At 39.1% G+C, this 24,467-nt stretch overlaps 1 protein-coding gene across 4 annotated transcripts in view; it reads right to left on the reverse strand.

The window, feature by feature from the left end:
• SH3GL2 (SH3 domain containing GRB2 like 2, endophilin A1) overlaps nucleotides 1-24,467 on the reverse strand; it is a 213,937-nt gene that overhangs the window by 44,723 nt on the left and 144,747 nt on the right. For all 4 annotated transcript variants that reach the window (XM_027616872.2, XM_027616875.2, XM_027616873.2 and 1 more), the window contains exon 2: nucleotides 8,587-8,655. In XM_027616872.2, coding sequence (XP_027472673.1) covers nucleotides 8,587-8,655 — 69 coding nt within the window. The remainder of the gene's footprint in view (nucleotides 1-8,586; nucleotides 8,656-24,467) is intronic.

A 24,467-nucleotide genomic window follows, 5' to 3' on the forward strand; every position in this document is an offset into this window, starting at 1 on the left:
AACCACGCACTATGCACTCATGGAATTCATGGAAGTGAATAAAAGGTTGTGTGCACAACAAACATGCTGAAAGTCCAGGTTACATGCATGACATGTAACAGGAGGGAGGGAGGGAAACATAGATCTCCTAAAGACTATATGATAGGGATGAAGGAACTGGATGTCAAATGTGTATCCAAGGGTCCTGTGTGGCTATGATGAGAAGAAACAATTCCAAAGTTCAAGGTTTCTAAGAGAGTGAGCCAGAGAAGGAACTGAATTGTCCACTGACCATTTGATATTCTGAGGTCATCTGCTACTCGGCTACTAACCAATTTCTAACTTTCTCCTAGCCCTGCCCTCAATAATAATTATGCCCATCACCATCATAAAGTGTTTTCTGTTTCTCAAAAATCATTCTAAGGGCTTTAAATACCTTAACTCATTTAATCCTCAGCAACCCGTGAAATAGATAAAGAGAGGTTAATAACCTCGCCTGATTCTGGCTCCAGAGTCTGTGTTCTTAACTATTACCCTATGACTTCTTGAAAGCATAAGTTCCTCATAGACAGGCAACAGGGTCACCTCCCAAATGAAGAGAGAGCCCAAGTTAGAGCTGCAAAGCTCTTTGTGACATCTCCCCTATGGAGCTGGGGATCTGGCAGTGGCCAACACAGGACCAGGGGAAAAGCATGTGCCATCCCATCTTCTGGGTATTTATTTTTTATTTTTTATTGTTATGTTAATCACCATACATTACATCATTAGTTCTTGATGTAGTGTTCCATGATTCATTGTTTGTGCATAACACCCAGTGCTCCTCGCAGAACGTGCCCTCTTTAATACCCATCACCAGGCTAACGCATCCCCCCACCCTCCTCCCCTCTAGAACCCTCAGTTTGTTTTTCAGAGTTCATTGTCTCTCATGGTTCGTCTCCCCCTCCGACTTACTCCCCTTCATTCTTCCCCTCCTGCTATCTTCTTCTTTTTCTTTTTTCTTAACATATGCTGCATTATTTGTTTCAGAAGTACAGATCTGTGCTTCAACAGTCTTGCACAATTCACAGCACTCACCATAGCACATACCCCCCCCAGTGTCTATCACCCAGCCACCCCATCCCTCCCACCCCCACCACTCCAGCAACACTCAGTTTGTTTCCTGAGATTAAGAATTCCTCATATCAGTGAGGTCATATGATACATGTCTTTCTCTGATTGACTTATTTCACTCAGCATAACACCCTCCAGTTCCATCCACATCATTGCAAATGGCAAGATCTCATTCCTTTTGATGGCTGCATAATATTCCATTGTGTATATATGGGTATTTTTTTTTAAAGTCCTCAAAATCTGTGGAAACTTTATCTACAAGAACTATTCTACCTCTGCAAAAGGGAGGCTCTTCCACACTGAGCTGTTTCACCACACGCCCTCAGTTACACAGACTTCTCTACAGAGGCCGCGTTCTAGAAGCACATATTTAGAGTGGTCCACAGAGAGGTCAGCAGGGAAGGTGTGAAAAATGGTTCTCTTTTGGGGCATGGAACCCCCTCTCCCTTCTGGGCTCTTTAAATAGACAGCTCAACTACTCAGCTCTATTAATAGAAGCCACTAGCTTGGCTAAAACCAGTGGCCTCAGGGAAGGGCACAGAGATAACAGAGATGCCAATATTAGAGCAGAAGTTTGGTTTCCAGGTGGGATTCGATCTTCAAAGGGAAGTAGGAATAAAAACTATCCAGTGTCCCCTGTGGTTTGACCAAAATATTCCAGGAAGGAGCCCATACCACTCTCAGATCTTTACAGATTTTGTGCCCAACAAGGCAGACTCCTTTGACACTTTTAGTTACCTAAGCTAGATATCACCATAAAACAAGCTCTAGCCAAAACTTTGTGATCAGAGTGTAAAATAAAATTCACTTGAAATCCACTTCTGAAAACATCCAATATAATTACTTATGTATTGTGTTATCAAGACATACCTCAAACAGGGAACAGCTTATTAGCAAATTCATTCACAGGCTCTTGATTTTACCGTGACAGGTATCACTTGATAGACTTAAACATAACAGAGACCAGTGGAACATCTAATCCAAAGCCTTAATGTTTTGAATGTGCAAGTTCGAACTTAGAGAAGGGAAATGAACTGTCTGGGGTCACACACCCAATATGGCTGTGAGGGGAAGAAAAGTAGTTCTAGGGTCAGGAGTCAGAGGTTTTCTGAGAAGGACCGCTGGACGAAATAAACAGTCCAATGGCCATCTGCAGGTAGGAGACTGACCAGATTCTAACTTCTCTCCATCTCTGTCCTTGGTAATAAAGTCTGGGAGTCTTTTTGCTAAGTTAGACTGTGTCAGTCATGGAGGGCCATTACCTTGTGAGAACCCTGAGTGTGCCTTATTAGGTACTTGCTAGGAAGCTCTTTATATACTTAAACTGGCCATGTCCAAGAGCACATATTCTCTTATTAATAGGCCTGATATAATTAATATGAACTAAGATTTCCACTTAAATAATTTATCCTAACTTGCAAGAGTTCATTCCCATTTGAGAACAGCAGTTTAGCTCTGAACCTGTAACATACCGTTCATGATTTCCTCAATGCCCAAATTTTTGCACTACTTGAAAATAAATTTTGATGCATCCTAAATTACAATTCCTGTTGCTGGGAGCTGCTGAGACTCCATTTCTTTAACTCGCCTTGTCTGGAGAAGGGTAGGGAGCCACTAGCAAAGGCTGTTTAGAGGTGAAACTGTAAATATGTATAAAAATAGGTATGTTTTCAGGACATAAAAATTCAATGTAAGTTTTTTTTTCTGAAGGCAAAAGCATGGACATATATCCTTCTGGTCTTTTTTCTTCCAATCTTCTCAATACCAGGACTTTAGCGACTGTCCTACTTTAGAGTCAGGAGGTTCTTCCTCCACTCTCCAGTCCTGTGATTTACAACTGTGAGTAGGGAGAAAAATACCTCTCTTAATCCACTCAACTCACTATACTATACCGTATTTCTTCATCGGGTAAAAGCAAGAATTGGTAAACTGTGGCCACTGGGCCAAATCTGGGCCACTAGCTGTTTTTATCTTTTTAAATGGTTGGAAAAATTCAAAATAAGATTCCTATTTCATTGCACATAATAATTACATGAGATTCAAATTTCAGTGTCTTCTAACTGGAACACGGCAATGCTCTTTCCTCTCAGGTATCATCAATAGTTGCTGTTGCTCTTCAGCACAACTGAGAAGTTACGACAGAGGCCACAGAGGCTCTCTAACCTACAAAGCCTAATATGCTTACAGAAAGAGTCTGCCATTCCCTTGCTAAGGTTCTATTTTTACCAATGTGTGCCACACTGAACCTATGGATGCTGATCATTTCACCAGCTGCCTCAGCCTCTAGAGACAATACACAAGAGAACCCAAAGGCACTGGCTTGACTAGAATGGGGTTATCGTTCTGAGGCATCTGAGTATGACCTTTTCCACTAGCGAAAAAGTAGTCATTGCATCCTGAACCTAGGTGACAACACACACGAACTAGCCAGCATTCCTTGTGGGGCACCAAAAGGATTAAAGATCTGACCCTATACCATCAGATACTGCATCATCCCAGATGCTGACACAGGGATGCAGTAGCAGAGTTTAAGAAAAAATAAGTATCCTAAAATGGAGGACAGTTTTTGGGTTTGGTGACCAATAATAAATAGATGAATTAGGCATCCACTTGGACATGGGGTGCATCCACTTGGACACAGTGGTTACACAAAAAGAAATGTTAACATGCCATATGAAACACTAAAATCTTTTAAAATTCTTCATTTTTCCATCACTGAAGTTAAGAAAACAAACCTATTAAAAATGTACACACATCCACTTAAAGTAATGAGAACCCTGAATGAGACACCTAATTAAACAAGTCACAGAGACATAATGAAAACAGCTCCCTGGGAAAGTCTGTCTGGCAGTGAGATACAGGCTGGCCCAATAAGGATGTTTTAATAGTTCCCTACTGACTTGGAAGAAATAATGTACCTATTCCTAAATTACTCTGTGTATAGCAGTTATCTGGTATTCAGAAAGCTTAATTAATAGTGTGTTGAAAAATAAAAATAAACAAGGCATTAGACTGAAATTTCCCCACTGTATTTTTTTTTTTTTTTTTTTTTTGCTAATCTTCTTAGGCATTGCCTTTAATGAATATTAGTGTGGAAGTGTACTGTAAACACATCACTGAGAAGAAACATGACTTCCCTGAATTTCGGGATCAGCAGAAAGGTGTCTTTAAAGCTCATCTTGTCTGGGGCTCTCACCCATCTTACAAGTCTATGCCAGTGAGTGAGGGTCTTAGTACAGTCATCCCCACCTTCCGTTTTACCACCACATCCATGAAGGCACTCATGGGGCATGACAGACACCCACAGGTGCACTCAGGGATAGGTGTTACTCTGAGCCTGCTGGCTGGGACTTTATACCCTTCTCCTTCATTTGAGATAAAACCACCAGAATTCAATGAAGTGGTATTATTAAAATGTGACATTATTAGTAACAAATTACTTGCCACAAAACTCTAAAAAGATGATGACCAGTGTGCCTCACACCACTGTCACACTGTGGTTTTTGCTACTGTTTAAACATGGGCAGTGATGGGGAATTCAGTTATAGCCGGGGTTTTTTTTTAAGCAGCTCTGACAGTCAAAAGTTCTTTCTTACCCTGAGCCTGACACTCTCTCTCTCTCTCTCTCTCTCTGTTTCTACTCATTAATTCTATTTTTACCACTTGGAGTTGGCCAGAAAGATGTAACCCCTTTCCACTCAATGACTAATTAAATATATGAAGACAATGACCATGGACATTCTCCTATCAGCCTTTTCCCCATACCCCACTCTGCAAATAACCCACTCTTTCTCACTCTCATATGGAATGGCATTCTTCCCATTCTTTTCCAACATCCTGCATGTTTTAAAACTTGAGGCTACCCTTCACAAGAATTCCATTCTCACTGAAGTGGTACATAGCCACATTTCCAACCCTATGATCTCTTCTGGTTTCAACAGAAGGCATTTCCCAGGACACTTTTCAGGCTGCAAAAAGAGGTACTATACCCCTTGGTTTGGACTTCTATATTGCCGTTATATGCAGAGGGAAGAGAAAACTGCAGGATTTAGCTCAAGTACCCTCTTCTCTACAAAGCTTCCACCGATCTTTCTTCCATGAAACCAACCTGTCTTTCATGGACATCCTCTACAGGGCACCAAGCACCATGTCCTATCAGCCACATGATTTATGTGCCCATTTATTCCATCAAAACTGGAAGTCCTCTGAAGGCAGGAACTGTAACTTAATCATCTTTGTATTCCTGATGCCCAGCACAACACTTTGCACATGGAGGACATATTTACAGATACTCCACATGAATTAATATAACCACACACACATGCACATAGGCACACACACATGCAAAACTGTAGCAACAGACGGAAATTTGAGAAGGAATTAGAGATCCCTCAAATTCTAGAACTTCTTCTTGACAAAAAATCTGTAGTTTCTTAATAAACAAATCTTACACAGTGTCTACACCACAGTAAGAAATTTAGTCTGTACCTAGCAAATCTTGTAAGCAACAGATACCACTTAAAACTAACACATAAACAATTCTATGCAAGGCACTTAAGAGGAGGAAAGAAATGGCTATGGGCAGGGCTCCCGCAGAGACAACAGAGCTGCAGGATTCCACCAATCAGCTCTGGGAGCTGTGATGGCTAAGAGACACACGAGTAATTTTACTCCATCTCCGCAGGAGAGGGGCTGGGGTGGCTGATTAGAGAAGCAACCTCTAGGAACACCCAATTCTCTCTCCTAGTAGTGCTGCTTGATGCAAACCTCTAATTTATTTCATTTTATTGTCTAATTGCACCTCTAAGAACACAGCTGAACAAAAAGGTCTCTCCACCCCAAATCCTTGATCAGAAAACTGACTGTGGATAGGTGACTCTTTTGTAGGCTTGGGAACACTGAGCTAAAATGTTTTTGTGAGTAATCAACAAATTAACAGGACAGAAAAGATTTTAGATTCCAAATCCAAGACATGCTTTCCAATTACCACAAAAATCTTTACCTTTAATGCAAATTTTGCATGGGTAGAGAGTGTAAAATTTGCCCAGAGCCACAGATAAGACTAAAAAAAAATGTGCATAGTAAAATGCAATAAAACAATCTGAAATGTTCTGAAATGTAAATCTCTCAATTTACTAGGTATAAACCTAAAGACAAAACCATAGGTGTGTTCCTTAAACAATCAGCAGCAGTTGTTTTTTTTGTTTTGTTTTGTTTTTTTAATTCCAGGAATATATTTTTTTGGAAACAAAGGCTTTAGAAGCTAATTATTTTCTAGGAAATAGGAGAAATAAAGTTTACTCTCAGACGCAGAGGAATACCATTGGGTCTTTACCTGAACTAAAACACAAGATCCTCTTTCATTTCAATTAGTTTGCAAGATTGTCATGGATTCAAAGGTTTAATGAGTTTCTCAGTGATAAATTCTACTCTATTCTCTCAATTTCCTATTCTTTCTAGTTTCCCTTAAGAAATGGAAAGTATGCCTTAGCTTGGTCAGAGAGCTACGTACTTTATTATCTTTAGTCCCAGCAGATGCTGAAAGCTGAACTCAAATTCTGACTCCTCAGGTCTAAATTCCTCAACACCTGACTAATCTGTCATTAACAACATGGCACTGGGGAGGCATGCTGTAAATTCCCGCCTGAGGGGAGAGGGAGGATTCACAGGATTAGGGGATCAAGAAATAATGGGTGGAAACAGAGGCTGATGCAAATTAACAGACCCACAAGCTGCTTCTTATGAGGCGTGAGGAACTCTAATATTATAGGGAGTGGGGAAGTCAAGTCATTCTAGGCAAGTGAGTCAGTGTCTGGTCTCAGATGCAGAAGATGGCTGGGTAAAATACCATTTCTAGAACCATAAACAGCAGAGGCTACTAGCTTTAGTTAAAGATCACGTGGTACTTAGAACTGTCCAGGTTTGAGAAATAAGGACCAATGCAGACTTCATTTGCCCCACTGGGGACGAAGAGCTGCCAGGCATGAGGTGTAAGAGGCTGGCCTCCCAGACTTCTGGTTGGGACTCAGGACTCTTTTTTAAATCTCCTCTCTCATGGGGACCTATGCTATCAGTGACGTCCACCTCAAGAACTTAGCCTGGATGACCAGTTAGGTAAACACTACACAGCCTCATTTCACAAGACCCCGGTCCCTTGGCGACTCATTTTTTTTTTTCAGGAACTCAAATGTGTCCTGTTGTTTCTTACTTGCTGTTTCTTCTACCAGAGGCATATGAGTCTCTAATAACTCTTACTCATCTGCCACATCGTCACTGGAATATCAGGAAGGCTTTCTGTAATCACCCTGTGTGAGTGTTTCCTCTGTTTCAAGCTTCTCCGGCACCATGTTTTGTTATACTAACCACACTGGTCAGTATTTGCGCAAAATTGGCCTTCCCCTCTAGACTATGAACTTGAGACATCAGGAACCTTGTTTATCAGTTCACTGCTGTATATTACATGCTTGGCTTACAGGAAGCACAAAACAAGAATTTGCTGACTTCATCAATGAACTCAAAAGAAAAAAAACACTGAAAAAGACAAGGCACAAAGTACCTAGGAATTTTCTTTGTTTGGCTCTTCACACAAACATCACAAACAGCAAAACTGAGGCAGCCTGCCGGAACTGATGGGAACTAAGTAAAAATACGGCTTTCTAGGTACTGTAGGCTTTCGACATCCTCTCTGTTCAAGTACAGGGTTTGTATTCCCAGATCCTTTACCCATCAGTAACTGAACATCTGAAACAATTCTTGGCACAATGCAACACACACTCTTCACTGTAAGCCTAACTATCACTTGCTATGAATGGTCTCAAAGAGAAAATATGGCGGATGTCACAAGAAAAATGAAATGGGCTATTTTGTTTGCCACCTCCAACCTCACCTGCTGAGAACCTGCTATCTTTTAGGCAGAACACCAAATGGCTTACACTGTTTTTAATCCTTAATAAAAATCCTCCAAGTAGGGATTAGTATTCTCACTTGACATTTACACAAAAATAAGAGACTCAGAGCAATAAAATGACTTGTGGGACAAGCAGTGCAAGTGTAGCAGGGGCCAAGGCCAGCAGGTCCCTCGTGCCTCCTGCCCACCACACCTGCTGCCTCTTCTGGCACGACCCCACCAGGAAGTCTGCCCAAGCCAGGCAATGATTCAGATTCTCCCCAGACACTTGGGACACCATTCCCTGTCTTCGATTTCCTTCCCACCTCACCCCTCATTCAAATACAACTTCATGTTGTCCCTGTTTGGAAAAGCAATGAAAAAAATCCACCAGGAAAGTACGTTATGACATTTCACCTTTGTGGAGGCTTTGCTCTCAGGGTAGTGCAAAGGGAAGACTAGATACTTTGCATCTTCTGTTTTAAAACAGACACCAAAAGGAGAGTATCTTTTAAAATAACAAAATGCATTTTCAGGTACCAGAGAAGAGCCATTTCCCCTCCCCCTCTCAGTATGCATGTCAAAGGGAGCTTTAGGTGGTGAAGACTTACTCGCTCCATCTCTTTGAAGTCATCATCTAGCTTGGTTCCTTCAGCTCCTCCAACCTTCTCACTTACTTTCTAAAGAAAACAAACAAAAAGGAGAATAATAAAGTTTCTTTTTTAAAATTTTTGTTAAAAGTTTCAGGCACTTTCAGAAACATCATCTAATATAATCTCACAACCATTCTCTGACATAAGTGGATGGTCCCATTTTCATAGGAGAAAACTGTGGCTCAGAAGGTTTAAACAACCTGCTAAAGACCAGGCATGCAGTAGGTATTGAAGCAAGAATTTGAACTTATTTCTTCTGCTTTCAACCCCAGTGTTCTTTATTATATACAACATTATATAACTACCTAATCACTAATATTTTCCTTTTGAAAGTTCTGAGGGACAATAGCATCATACAATTATCGTTTCCCTCTGATAATGGGTCTAAAATGCTACCTAGGTAGAAAATTGCTACTTCTTCAACATATTTCTCAATGGGCTACTGAACAGATAATCACAAGCATCTATCAAACTGGCAAGAAAAAAAATCAGCCCAGCTGATCTTCAGATAAAAGGATGTGAAAAGCAATCTTATAAAGCTGCCTGTAGCTGTCTATAACCTTATAAACATGAGATAAACCATATGAAAAGAAGTTGAGGGTATTTCTTTGCTACCCAATCAATTCCCATTATGATCCATTTAATATTCATCAATTTACATATGCAATCATTTTCCACATGCAGAATTCATGTTCATTAAAAGTTAAATGTCCTATTCTATTCTGAAATAAAGATTTAAATTAAATCTAATAAAAATGTATGAATTGATCACAAGAAAAATACCTTAGTTTCATCAAATGATATGAGACTTTTGTTTCTCTTAAAATATTCTAATTATAAAGGTAGTTAGATGCTTTCCATTAAGATGTCACTGTATTAGATGCTGGTGAGGATGCAGAGAAAGGGGAACCCTCCTACACTGTTGGTGGGAACGTAAGCTGGTGCAGCCACTCTGGAAAACAGTATGGAGGTTCCTCAAAAAGTTGAAAATAGAGCTACCCTACAACCGAGCAATTGCGCTACTGGGTATTTACCTCAAACATACAAATGTAGTGATCCAAAGGGGCACCTGCACCCCAATGTTTATAGCAGCAATGTCCACAATAGTCAAACTATGGAAAGAGCCCAGATTTCCATCAACAGATGAATGGATAAAGAAGATGTGGTGTGTACACACACACACTGGAATATTATGCAGCTATCAAAAAAACCCAAAATCTTGCCATTTGCAACAATGTGGATAGAACTAGAGGGTATTATGCTACGTGAAATAAGTCAATCAGAGAAAGACAAGTATCATATGATCTCACTGATGTGAGGAATTCTTTTTTTTTTTTTAAGATTTTATTTATTTATTTGACAGAGAGAGACACAGCAAGAGAGGGAACACAAGCAGGGGGAGTGGGAGAGAGGGAGAAGCAGGCTTTCCACTGAGCAGGGAGTCCAATGCGGGGCTCAATCCCAGGACCCTGTGATCATGACCTGAGCCGAAGGCAGACGCTTAAAGACTGAGCTACCCAGGTGCCCCATGAAGAATTCTTAATCTCAGGAAACAAACTGAGGGTTGCTGGAGTGGTGGGGGATGGGAGGGATGGGGTGGCTGGGTGATAGACACTGGGGAGGGTATGTGCTGTGGTGAGCACTGTGAATTGTGTAAGACTGATGAATCACAGACCTGTACCTCTGAAACAAATAATACATTATATGTCAAAAAAAAAAAAAAAGACAGTAGGAAGGGAAAAATGAAGGGAGGGAATCGGAGGGGGATATGGACCAGGAGAGACTATGGACTCTGAGAAACAAACAGGGTTCTAGAGGGGAGGGGGTGGGGGGATGGGTTAACCCGGTGATGGGTATTAAGGAGGGCACGTTCTGCATGGAGCACTGGGTGTTATACGCAAACAATGAATCATGGAACACTACATCAAAAACTAATGATGTAATGTATGATGACTAACATAGTAAAATTTAAAAAAAGATATCGTTGTATTAGATAAAGTTATCACACACAGATATCGAAGTATGATTTTTCATTTCCTTCAATAACCACTGGATTGAAGGACTTTGCAGGGAAGGCCACCAACAAGGCCAGACCTGTAGCAATCTCAGTAATAACCTGGGTCATCCCACTAAGTCTGGTCTATCTCCTTCTAAAGGAGTCCTTGGATACATGGCTCTGTCTCCTGGCAATGGGAGTTCTGATATCCCCTTGTAGAGGGCTTTGGTGTGTTCCTTACCCCCTTTCTCTCTTTCACTCCTGCTTTCTGCCAATAGGAAAACCTTTAGAGGAGACCACCACTGGAAAAACTGACAGTATGAAGTCTATCACCACTCTGGCCCTGTATACCAGATGCCACCCATTTCACCCCAGCAGTAGTAACAGAAGGAATGTGTTGTGATGAAAGGCCACGCAGAGACAGACTCCTCTACTCTTTGCTAGGTGGGCAGAGTGGTTGTGAAAATTAAATTGTATAGTAATGACAGCCTATGTTTGAACCCACAAAATGGCAGTAAACCCCAGTTCCCTTCTCTCACCAATAAAGTATATACCTGCTTATAGTATCCTGGTTTCCCTATCAGTTTTTTAACTGTTGTGTCAAATCTTGAGAAGAATCTAACAATTTTCATTAATATTATACAACCTTGGGTAAAAAAAGGTCAATTATTAAAAGTGTAACACTAATAAAAACAATATTAACATCTTTTATTTGTAGAGCTGACACATACTTTCACTTGCAATTTATCATCTAAATATCACAAGAACTGTGTAGAGCACATATTATTCCCATGTTGCAGATGAGAAAATTGAGGGTTGCAGAAGTTAAACTGCCTGTCCAAGTTAGTGATCTTTAGCTACGAACAGGTGGAACCAGGACCCGAAGGCAGTTTTTCCAAGCTAAACCCTAGGTTTCTTTGCATCCCTAGCCTAGTTTTCAGGAGCTGTCCGTGGTGCTGGCCTTCTCTGCTGGAAGTTCCATTACATTCGCCACCTTAACCCTTGGTCCTTGACATCAGCCCTCTCACTTAACCTGTGTCCTGAATGATGCTAGTCATCAACTATTTTAGCATCCGTACAGATCCAATACCACCTAATCTAAAGTCTGACTGTAATATGGAAGAGAAGTCAGCTCTTTGTATATTTCTTAAATATTTTTACCAAACCCGAAACGGGGATAGAAGGCCCTAGAATTCAGTTTAGAATCTCCTGATGGGATCCAAGTGCCAGTGGTATGACCTGCATGTTTGGGGATTAAGTTATAGAAAATTAGGAAGAGAAGGATGCTTATAGGTTATTAATTCAACTTTTGCTATTACCAAATTTTTACCGTGATTTTTACAGATTCAATCCCTTTCACTTTGCTCAGCTGATGACAGTTTTAGCTCATATTTCAGCCTCTTTTGTGTCTTATTATTCTTGAAGTACATGGTTTTCAGTTAAATTTGGACTGGGAAACTCTACTGTAGTTGGTCTTAACAAAATCAAGAAATATTTGCTATACAACCTCCAATCAACTGTCTCTCAGTTCTACCTGACTGTCTCCAATGTCAGGGAACTCACTATATCCCGACATCTCATTTTGGTAAAAAATAGACCCTCCTATGATCTATGAAGGAGACATTTAATTATTATTTACAGAATTATCACCAAAAGATAGATGAGAAATGTCTCCATTTATAGTAACATTAGAGAATCCTGGTAACCTTGGGTTAATCGCATTTTGATCATCTCTGGGGAATAAAATGTGGCCTTAATCAAAAGCACAAAGCCTGTATCACACTTTCAATCCCAACTTGCTCAATTGGGATTTTAATTTCCCCCCTTTTTGCACTTAAAAACAGGTTAGCATCACAATAGCTGGCTCATTATATCCAACAGAATACCAAATGGAATCCCGATGGCCATTAATAATTTAGAATTAGTCCTATAACTCACACCTAGGCCAACACATCAGTCTACTGGCTTTACATATTTGGTTTGAAATACTTAGTGTGGATGTGAGTAAGGGAGAGATGGGGAGAGAGAGGTAGAGAAAGAAAGTCGGATTGAGAGATTCCATGCCTTTTCTCTTTTCTACGAAACTTGACCTTTGAGCGAGAAACAGCTCCCGTTGTTTGATACTAAATGAGTCTAGCAGTTAGATACTGGTACTGATCTGATTGGTTGACTGATATAAAAATTTCTTATCTAATTAGATTCTTGGAAAAAAGCAATATTCAAAATGACATCTACGTTGTTCTTGGGGCTATTATTTTTTCAGGTCACAAAGGATCTAAATATATCAAGGCATTGAATTAAACAGTAGACTACATAACACTGACTCATTCCTTAGGAGTATAGCAAATATTTTCCCCTCCTGATCTCTATATGTCACTACTAAAACTTCGATCGTTTTATGAATAAGGGTCAAGGTGAGGAATATAGGCTCCCTGATTCTATCTGGTCTTTGTTTTCCTTATTTAATACCAATTATTTAAGAATAGTTTTGCCCTACTATTTTCCAGTAAGATGGTTCCTAAAACCAAGATCTCATAGTATTGAATATTTTCAAATGCTGTTTAATATACTTTGGCTAATATGCTTGCCACTTGAGAAAATGATCACCTACATATTTTTTTTAATTGTTCACCTGTTTACATGAACATCAGCAAAGGTATTTGGATCAAACAAAACAGTACAAATAAGCCAATATACTCCCCTGTACCACCCAAAATGAAACAAAAAAATCCAAAACATCAAAAAACAAACTCCTCTGTTCAAAACTCTCAATTGTACCCACTTAACACAACATTGAGAGCTTTAGCTTCTAATCTTCTACTATTACACTCTACATATACTCCGTATTCCAATCAAACCAACAATTTCACCTTCCTCTCTCTTCTTTTTTTTTGCCATTCCATTTTATTTATTTATTATGTTATGTTAATCACCATACATTAGTTTTTGATGTAGTGTTCCATGATTCATTGTTTGCGTATAACACCCAGTGCTCCATTCAGTATGTGCCCTCTTTAATACCCATCACCAGGCTAACCCATCCCCCCACCCCCCTCCCCTCCAGAACCCTCAGTTTGTTTCTCAGAGTCCATAGTCTGTCATGGTTCATCTCCCCCTCCGATTTCCCCCACTTCATTCTTCCCTTTCTGCTATCTTCTTCCTTTTTTTTTTTTTTTTAACATATAATGTATTATTTGTCTCAGAGGTACAGGTCTGTGATTCAACAGTCTTGCACACTTCACAGCGCTCACCATAGCACATACCCTCCCTAATGTCTATCACCCAGCCACCCCATCCCTCCCACCCCCCACCACTCCAGCAACCCTCAGTTTGTTTCCTGAGATTAAGAATTCGTCATATCAGTGAGGTCATATGATTCTTTATTGTATTCCTCACAACAGGTACTTGGTTAAGATTTGTGGAATTGAACTACAATGTACTTTTGTAAATATTAATGTTAGGTTGATGAAAGAAAACATAAAGTGAGGCAAATAAGACCTCACTCTAGGATGGTCTTTCAAAAGGTACAACTTTCCAAAAGAGAAAAAAAAAAAGACAATCAAGTCACATTTTAAATTAAAAGTCTTAATTCTGAGTCTGCAGTAGCATTGTCTCATGCTATTTTTCTCCATATACCAAATAAGAAAAATGTCAAAGGGAACCAGTAGCAAGAGACAGCTTAAATAAATGACCACTGTTCACAGCCCGGAGGATGCTGCACTGCTTTCCAACAATGACTCATCCTCCCCCACATTAACTGGCACCTCTGGGAAAAAGATACTCCCTCCTCTAATTCCAGCTCTGATTTTTCCCTGCATTGCATTTCATTTATTAAACACTGAGGACCCAACTACCATGTTTCCGACTGCCTTTACAGAGGTCTCCTTGAAAATCACATCAGTGAAATTCAGTAGACTAGATATGAAATTCATTCATGCAAAGTGATTGACCTCCTACTTCTCTGTTTTTGTTTAGCTCTATCTCTTATTATACATCATACAAGGCTAGGTTTCCTTACCATCCACCAAATGTGCTGTATTTATTTCCTCTGTCTTATACTCGGGCCTATTTCCTTTTTCTATTTTTTAAATCCTACTGATTATCTACATGATCACCCAGATCTCACCTTCTAGATCATCCTGACTGACCCCCCTTGCTGGAAGTTATTAGATTTCATTTGCATTCTTAGTGCATCATCTGTTGGATTACCTGGAATTAGCCACTTCATGAATAAAACTGCTGAGATATTTGCTTATCTGAATTTTAAGATGCTAAAGGCAGGAATCATATCTCATGCTTCTTTGTTTAAAAATGTCTAAGGCTGCAGTACCTAACATAGAGCTTGAAGTAGACATTCAATTATCAGTTGAAAAAATGATCTCAATGAATTATTCTAAGGCAAAAAATCATACATAAATTAAAGGAAGACCTTTAACTATGAGTTAGCACTGGTTTTGTATCTCCTTTCTCAGAGTTTAATCATTCCTCTAAAGTGAAATAACTTTTGCTCTATCAGTAACAGGCAAAAAATTAGAAAATTCAACAATCTATGATGTATATTTTATTTATAGCCAAAGTTAAAGAAAATTCTCTCTTCATTATAACCATTTGACATTTACCCCAAATTACTTTTAAAACAATTATAATTAGTATTAATAATATATATTCTTCCCATTAATCCTGATTCTAAATATATATGTATTTTAGTTTACATGCATATCCACATATATGTGTATAAACACACACAGGCAAACATATTTATGTGTATATGTATATATACATATATACATATAACCCTACAATGAGAGAAAGTAAATATAATGCTTTTCCCGTGTTTTTTAAAAAAATCAAAAATAATTCATGAAGTCCTGCACTATGTGTTTACTCATATTAAAATAGAATTACTTTAACAATCCATACATTAATCATACCTAGTTTGTTCACAGCAAAAAGAATAACTGTATTCATACACTATCCTGCCCATCTGCACTATGAAACAATCCACAAAATTATTTATACGTAAAATGAAATCTCATTGACAAGTAAGTCACTGAAAGCCACATGAATTAAGATTTTAGAAAAAATTGGATTTGGAGTCAAGAGACATGAATTTGGCCCTGACAATGACATCCAACAGCTATGTGAAAGAGAAGATGCCTAACTTCTTAGTGCCTCAATTTCTTCACCTAAGAAATGAAAAACAACATCATCCAACACTGGATTTTTTAAAGAATTAAATTGGAATGTACGTAGAAAGAGCACATTATAAACTAACAAAAATCATTATTAAAATAAGGGTTTATTATGTCTTAACAAGTGGTCTTACTCACATGAAAGGCAAAATTTTAAGTTGGTTTCTTATATTTGGTCAAAAAAATACTAAGTAATTTAAATGCATTAAAGAACAATATTACTTAATGCACAAGTTCTTTAAAAAGAAGTTATGATAACTACCTCTATGGAACACAGTACTGTTTTCCCAGTACTTGTAGAAAGGCATCACCTATCATAATAAATAAAAGAAGCCCATATTCTAATTCTCCATGAAAGTTCTTTAATCATTATTTAATAATAAGGTACCAAAAATTAAATATTCTAATATTTATGACATATCAAATACCTGATGACATATCAAATATTCAGAAGGAAACAAGACAGTCAAAATTACAGCAGTTGCTTTATTGGTATTTGGCTAAATACAAGTAGATCTTGTTTTTCCAGATGGTGGTATGCCCATATTTGAAAGGCAGGGTGGATTCATTTCATGGAATATAAGTTTCACACCAGTTTTTCTCAGCTGTCATTAAATTGGAATGCTTAAATGCCATGATGTTTTGAAAGTGAATTTCAAAAATATATATATTTATTTTTTCCCAACCAGAAACTTCCGATTTTCTTAGAGAATTATTAAAGGCATTTTTATCTACCTAAATTGGGCTAATTCTACTTCTTACTCTCAAGTAGAATTTGTATATTAAAGAGTGGAAAGTGGAAAGATTCTTTTTACATGACATAAAAACTTGTGATTTCCCCCACCCCCCAAGAATTCAATAGGATAAAAACTGATTTTAAGTATCTGGAGCTAAAAACTTTAAAATGAGCTTGGGTGGGCTAAGCACTTCACCCTTTCCCCAGCTTCCAATCTTCCCCTTTCTTCTGGTCAAATACTATATAGAAAATACAGTAACTGATTTACATCATGTTATAATTATTTCTGGTGTGATTCACTGAGATTAAAAGTAGTAACTTTATAAGCCCTATTTCCCCAAAGTGAGAATTTCCCATTGACTATGTAGCTAATTACTTATGTACACAACTCAAAGGGGTATTGGTAGGACTGATTATTGAAGTATCATGCAGAACTTCAGTCCCTCCCCAGAAAGACAGTTTATACTATCACCTGTAGTTTCATTTGCAAATGATCCTATTTTTATCTTCTAGAAACTTTTTTAAAAGATTTTATTTATTTATTTGACAGAGAGAGACACAGCGAGAGAGGGAACACAAGCAGGGTGAGTGGGAGAGGGAGAAGCAGGCCTCCCGCTGAGCAGGGAGCCAGATGCGGGGCTCAATCCCAGGACCCTGGGATCAAGACCTGAGCCGAAGGCAGACGCTTAACGACTGAGCCACCCAGGTGCCCCTCTTCTAGAAAATTTTTTTTAAAAGTATGAAAAATGTACAGAATAAAAAACAACCAGCATTTCTCTATTTTTCAACTTCCCAAATCAGCTAGCTCCTTATCAGAAAAAGGATCATTTAGGATGGGGGCTCATGAGAAGGAGAGAATGCTTCCATAAAGTTTCCCATCTCTGACAATAGAAAAAAATTTATACATTTTCATAGTCCACCGCAATAAGTCACTGAAATTCAACAAGATATAAAAGGACAGTGTGTGCTAAAAATAGACTCTATACTTGGGGCCAGAATTATGTCATGCAGTATTTTTAAAATTCTATTTAAAGCTCAGCCATAAATTCTCTTGAAAGAAAAACAGAACTCACAAAGGGAAAATAAAAGGTACCAATAATTCATTCGAGGTTTCGGTCCTGGTTAATGAATGACGTAGAACCTAATATCTGATGACTCAGATGATAAGGCAAGACGGAGTAGCCCTAGGCTTTCACTTGTTAAGAGAAACTGCTGGAAAGCCATTTTCTGTTTTGTGAAATGAAACCACAAACTCACTGAGCCTCTGTTTCCTCATTCACAAATGGGGCAGGCAGAGAGTGTGCTCAGATAACCAGGAGAGTTCTAAGACCCCTTACAATTAAAAATTTGATGTCTCTTCTGTGATAGTTAATTTGAGGTGTCAATTTCACTAAACTATAGTACCCAGTTTTTCAGTCAAACACTAATCTAGGTATTGCTATGAAGATAATCTATAGATGTGGTTAACATCCACAATCAGTTGACTTTAAGTAAAGGAGACTAACCTTGCTAATGTAGGTGAGCCTTATACAATCAACTGAAAGGTCTTTAGAACAAAACTAAGGTTACCTTGAGAAAGAAGAAATTCTGCCTACATATCTCATTGGTTCTTTTTTCTCTGGAGAACACTAATAGACACAATTCCTACCTGCTACAGTGGTACTTATAGTAGACCAAAGGTAGATAATAAATCGGGAAAAGGAAGAAAAGAGAAAATACCATGCAAAGTGTTTGAAAAGAATATGCTATGGTATCCCCCCCCCCAAATCAGAGTTATTTTGATGCAAATCTCCTTCTGATAAAAACAAAAATAAAAACAAATCATTTTTACATTAATTCATCAAATGGAATGGATGCAACAGAACTCAGTTTGAATGCCTACTATGTACCAGGGATTTTGCTGGCCCTGGAGTTTTCCTATGCAAATAAGACATGGCACATGCTCTCTGGAAACTTACAGTCTGGTGGGATATATGGATATATATAAGCAAACCATTTCAATACATGGGTGGTGGAATCAAGCCCTGTGTTGGGCTCTGTGCTCAGTGGGGAGTCTGCTTGAGATTCCCTCTGCCCCTCCCCCTGCTTGCGGTCTCTCCCTCCCTGAAAAAAAAAAAAAAGTAGACTACAATCAGTCTAGGATAGACAATTTGGCCTTAGCTGGATATGAAGACAAGACTGGGGAAAACTTCCGACAGCTGATCCTGGAGCTGATTCTCAAACGGGACGGAAGAGTAGACATGGAAAACAGAAGAAGCTTTCTCCTGTAGAAGTTACCATGTGACAAAAAGCAAACAAGCAAGAACACAGTATTTGCAGGGAAGTACAAATATTTCAGTGCCGAGAGATATCAGAATATAAAGGTTTGAGGGCCATTACCATATATGGCATTATTCCAGAAGAGGATCTTTAAGAGCAAAATGGTATACCTGTGGATGCTTGTTACTAGAGTTGAATTTATAATTTACGTTTCAGAATGTAATGCTATACTCAGAATGCATTTTTCAGAAGTGACCTCTTCTTGTCAAATCAACTCATTTTACCAAAGTCCTGTGGTATACTGGTTCACAGAGTTAGCAAGAGTGTAAGTAGGAGAAAAAGAAAGGAAAATGAACACATTCAGAAGCCTATACAGTATAGTCTGCTTTTTATGGCAAAATGAGGAATTCCAATCATGATTTTGGGTGAGGACTGGAGGAAAGGGGAGGTCTGGTCACCCATCAGAAGAGAATCACTGCAGGAGTAAACCTGGAGTGTTGAAGGGAACACACTATCTCACGGATACTTATGTGTGCTAGAGAGTAGGGAGACGGGTAGGGATGGGAACCCTGAGGAAGTGGGGGCAAGAGGAACAGACGTGTTAGGGTCAGACAGCCAGGCAGGACCACAGACAGGACTGAACCCCAGGTCCTGATTCCCAGACCCAGTACAACCTGTTTCCCAGGAAAGGGTCCACTTGGGTTGGCTGTAATCAATAGATAGCAACAGCATCAGAGGACGCTTTAATGGGCAAAAATACTTTAAAACATCGAAATTTTTTCAATAACTTTATGTGGCTAAAAATTCTTACTAAAATTTTCTTGGTCACAAGACTTTTTTAAAATCAATTCAGTTTTACTGCCCTTCAGTAATAAGTCCGTAACTTCCTTCCTTTGCCTATATGCCTCCTGAATCACCACTGCTGGGTCAATTGTTCTCTCCCATGGGAAGAATTCCAAACCCCTTGGGGCTCCCACAGCCCCTGGGCCTCACTCTACCCAGCACTTGCTAGACTGCATTTCATATCATTGTCATCGAGTTGAATGCCTCTCCAACTGTTCAGAGTTCTGGGAAGGCAGTGCGATTTTAGTCTTGCTCATCTCTGTTTCGCAGTGCCTAAAGTGGGCCCTGGTACACAGCTGGTCGGCAATGTAGGAGCAGAGAAGACAGGGGAAAAGCACACCAAACTCTACAGTAATCTGGTCTGCTGATTTTTTCCTTTACCTTCCTTTTTATATTCAATTCTATTTGCCGATATTCCCTAAACAATCACTGTAGTTGCCTTGTCTTCTTTCCCCTCTGCCGGCGACAAAGCTTGAAGGCAAAGGTAGATACAGAAAACAGGGTAATTAGCGGTAGCTCTGGACACATTCTCTAACAGTACTATCTTAAACAGGGATTTTTGTTTTGTTTTTATGCTGGCATGACTGTTGACAAAAATCTAATGAAAAGAAGCTAGAGAAAGCAGAGTAAAAGCAAAAGTTGACCTACTCAACACCCACTTAAAACAGGGTGATGGGTAATGTATGGTGATTAACATAACAATAAAAAATTAAAAAAAGGGTGATGGGTATCAGGGAGGGCACGTGTTGTGATGGGCGCTGGGTGTTATACACAACTATTGAATCATTGAACACTGCATCAAAAACTAATGATGTACTATACAGTGGCTAGCTGAACATAATAAAATAATAATAAAAATAAATAAAATAAAATAAAATAAATAAAAAAGATAAACGATAAAGGCAAAAAAATACACAAAACAGAAGGAATCAGACAAAGGCAGCCTTTTATGGGCTTGCTTTCCACCATGGCCGCCACGAGAGAATTTGGCTACTTTCTAATATCTGTCATTAATTCATTTGAAAAATACTTATTGATGTCTTTTAGGTGTCAGGCACTGAAGATGCAGTGAGGGGGATGTGTAAAGGCCCTGAGGAATATGGGGGTAAGCCTGGCTCTTCCAAGAGGCTGGCATGAATAAAGGTTAGAGAGGGAAGGAGAAAGCATCCATGGTGAAGCTAGAGATGCCAGCCGGAGCCACACCCTGCAGACCCTCTTGGACTAAATGAAGACTTTCTTCCTTGGAGCAACGAGGGCGAAACGTGAGAGGATTTATGATTTTATAACATCACGCTAGATATACTTCACACAAAGTCACTCAGTCACATGAGCGCTTGGCATCACAAAGGACACTGCTTTAGGAAGAGGTCTGATTCCTGCTGTAAGGGTTCTACAACATTTTGCTTTCATCTGCAGGACCACAGAATCGTGACTGTCACAAGTCTGGCGTGCACAAGAGAACATATGGCTTCTCTCTGGAAGAAGTCCTGCATGCATCAAGTCCCAAATTTGCTAATGAAAACATCCTGTTCTCTAAGTAGGCTTAGAGAATAAAACACATTATGTATATATATAGTTGTTGTTCTTTTGTTTGGGTTTTGGTTCCCCTCCCTACACAGCACATGAAAACCCACAGCAGGCCTTAATTTTCTGAAACCTAAAAGAAATTTTCCAATGAATTATCTTATAGTTTCCTACAACTGTGTTTCTCTTGAGTGGATTACCACCTACTCTTACATAATATTTCCTAACTTAGAGTATGTATCAGCCTGTCATTTAAAGCTTAGGAGATTATCTTTAGCAAAGCAGAAGGTCTTAGATACCACGCGACTGCTAGAGGAGAAAGTTATATTGTGAAGTACAAAAAAAAAAAAAGAAAGAAATGGAGAGAAAGTATCTTGCTATTTAATTACTATGGTGCATCTTCTCTACTAGTTAAATCCAGGCACCTCTCTTTTATTCTCATAATGAATTAATTCCATTCAAATAGACATGATGAACATGCCTAGATAAAAACTGGATTTTAAGCACCGCAAGAAACAGGATCCCAAAGAAAAATTAAAAGTCAAAGAGGAAGACTAGTTTCACAGAGAAAGCCAGCACATTATTTCAAACTCCAAAATGTAAACACCCATATAAAAGCCATGTGGCCTTTTAAAAGCTAGCATTTTTTTTTTGCCCTATTTGTTATGGATACTTTTAAATAAATAAAATGTCACAAATATAATCTAAGCTCCTTTTATGCTCTGTGCCCCCCAAGATATTGCTGTCCTTCCCAAATGACAGTTTTGTTCTTCTATGTCCCATGTGTCTGTCTTCATTTGGAGATCCCCAAAGCAGTAGCTGGGACCCGGATAAAGGAGCAGTGGTCCCACCAAGCAGAGAGGGGGAGTGGGAAGGGGCAGAGAAAGGCAAGGCCAAAGGTGTGTTCTGAGCTGGAGCTTGGCAATGTGGCTTGATCCTGAAGGATCCCTATGAGGAGCCACGCAGTATTACTCCCTGGAAGAACTGGAAGGAAAGTGAGGCAGTCATCTGACTCACGTTCCCCCTGGTTGAAGGCTGCCTACAGGTGCTTTAACTGATATGTCAGGCAACACACAGGAAAAACCGAAAATTCCAAGACTGAGAAGAAAGCGCTAAGGCACAAAGTTTGGAGGTGGGATGCTGGACCTGTCCACCCAGGCTAGGCTGAAGGGATGTGAATCTCGGCACACAGAACATATTTATAGGAGCCAGTAACATTTTTAGGAAAGTGAAAAATAGAAATAGTTAGCACTTGAAAGTCAGTGTTACAGACTGAATATCTGCATCCCTCAAAATTCATGTTGAAATGCTAGCCCTCCTCTGTGGTCAGTATTAGGAGGTGGGGCCTAGAGGAGGTGATTAGATCATGAGAACAGAGCCCTCATGAAATGGATTGGTGCTCTTATAAAAGAAACACTTGAGAGTTCCTTTGCCCCTTCTACCAGGCAGGGACACAGTAAGAATGTGAGTTCTATAAACTAGAAAGAAACTCATCAGACACCAAATCTTGGGCTTCCAGCCTCCAGAACTATGAGAAATAAATTTTTGCTGTGTATAAGCCACCCAGTCTATGGCATTTTGTTATAGCAGCCCAGTGGGCTAAGGAAATCAGATAGATTCTATGACACACATTCTTTTTTTAATTAAAGCATTCTTCTTTTATATAGCAAATTTTCTTTCAAAATTCAAAGCTTCCCTTGGAGGTCTGGCCTGCTATGGAGAAAAGTCATAATCAGTTTCCCCTCCCTCCCTCCCTTTTTTACAACACTCTGAAGATGTAAAAATCATTCCCAGCTTGTGAATTGTTCAAACACAGGCCATGGGTCACATTTGGCCCACAAGCCACAGTTTGCTGACACCTGTAGTGCAGTGTCCATTAACAATATAAAGACATATTTTTTGACATATATATGGTATCTTACATTACATTATCCTTCTATAATTTCTTACACATGAAATTTATACAATATGCTGTATGTAAACCATTTGCTTTAACTGGATATTATGTTCTACTGTAAGAATATATCAAAATTTGTTTATACAGGGGCACCTGGGTGGCTCAGTCGTTAAGCGTCTGCCTTCGGCTCAGGTCATGATCCCAGGGTCCTGGGATTGAGTCCCACATCGGGGTCCCTCCTCAGCGGGAAGCCTGCTTCTCCCTCTCCCACTCCCCCTGCTTGTATTCCCTCTCTCACTGTGTCTGTCTGTCAAATAAATAAATAAATAAATCTTAAAAAAATGTATTTATACATTTCCTTAGTGATATATATTTAAGTTGTTTTATGTTTTTCACTATTACAAACAATGCAGCAATAAGCATCCCTTTGTGAGTGCCTCCTGCTACATCAGTAAGAGTTTTAAGATAAATGCCTCGAAGTGAAATTACTGTGTTATAAAGTATGTGAGTACATGAATATTCAACTTGGTTACTCTCCAAAGTAGTTGTATCAATTTACAGCCCCACCTGCAGTGTAGCAAAATTCCTATTTCTCCACATCTTCCTCAATATTGTTTCACAGGTTTCTTAATTTTTGCAAATCTGAGTTATTAATTTATATCACATCACTATTTTAATTTTCATATTCCTGATTACTAGAGAAGTTGCATATCCTTTCACACTAATTGATCTTCTGTGATTCTTATTCTATAAAATGTACATCATGCTCCTATTCCTTTTTTTTTTTTTTTTTTGCTAGTGAGGTTGGCTCTATTATGGGGTTCTCTTTTCTTCCTCACGTTACATAGTGGTTTTTCATATGCCTTTTATTTTTAAAAGTTCTGGCTGGCTGTTACTGGGCTGAGTCAGGGGAGTCTAGACCTATTTCCACACCCAGCAGGTCCCAAAGTACTGAAATTCCCATTACATGGATCACTCCCTTTGGGTAAATATAAACATATCACTTGCAAAGTATGGTATTCATCCATTCACTCATTCACATTTATTGAGTATTTGTTATGAAGTGGCATTCACAGTTCTAACAACAGGGAACATAAAGATATAAGAAAGCTTAAATTAATGAGCATATTCAACTACAGTGAAGGATTAGTCATCAGATGAGCTAAATGTCATTTAACTTGGAACACAGCCTTGAAAAAATAAAAAAAAAAAAAGCATGTGATGAGAGCTCTACTCTGGGTGGATATGGCCAAGAACACAGGGGTTCCCTCTCTTCCCAGCAGCTAATCTTCACATGACAGGGACCAGCTGCCAGTGCCTCTCATTCCTCCACCCCCAGCCCCCCACCACTGCTGAAACACAGAGCTGGGCAGGGGCTGCTAAGACAGTTAA

Source organism: Zalophus californianus, chromosome 13, assembly GCF_009762305.2.
Source record: "Zalophus californianus isolate mZalCal1 chromosome 13, mZalCal1.pri.v2, whole genome shotgun sequence".
Lineage (NCBI taxonomy): Eukaryota > Metazoa > Chordata > Mammalia > Carnivora > Otariidae > Zalophus > Zalophus californianus.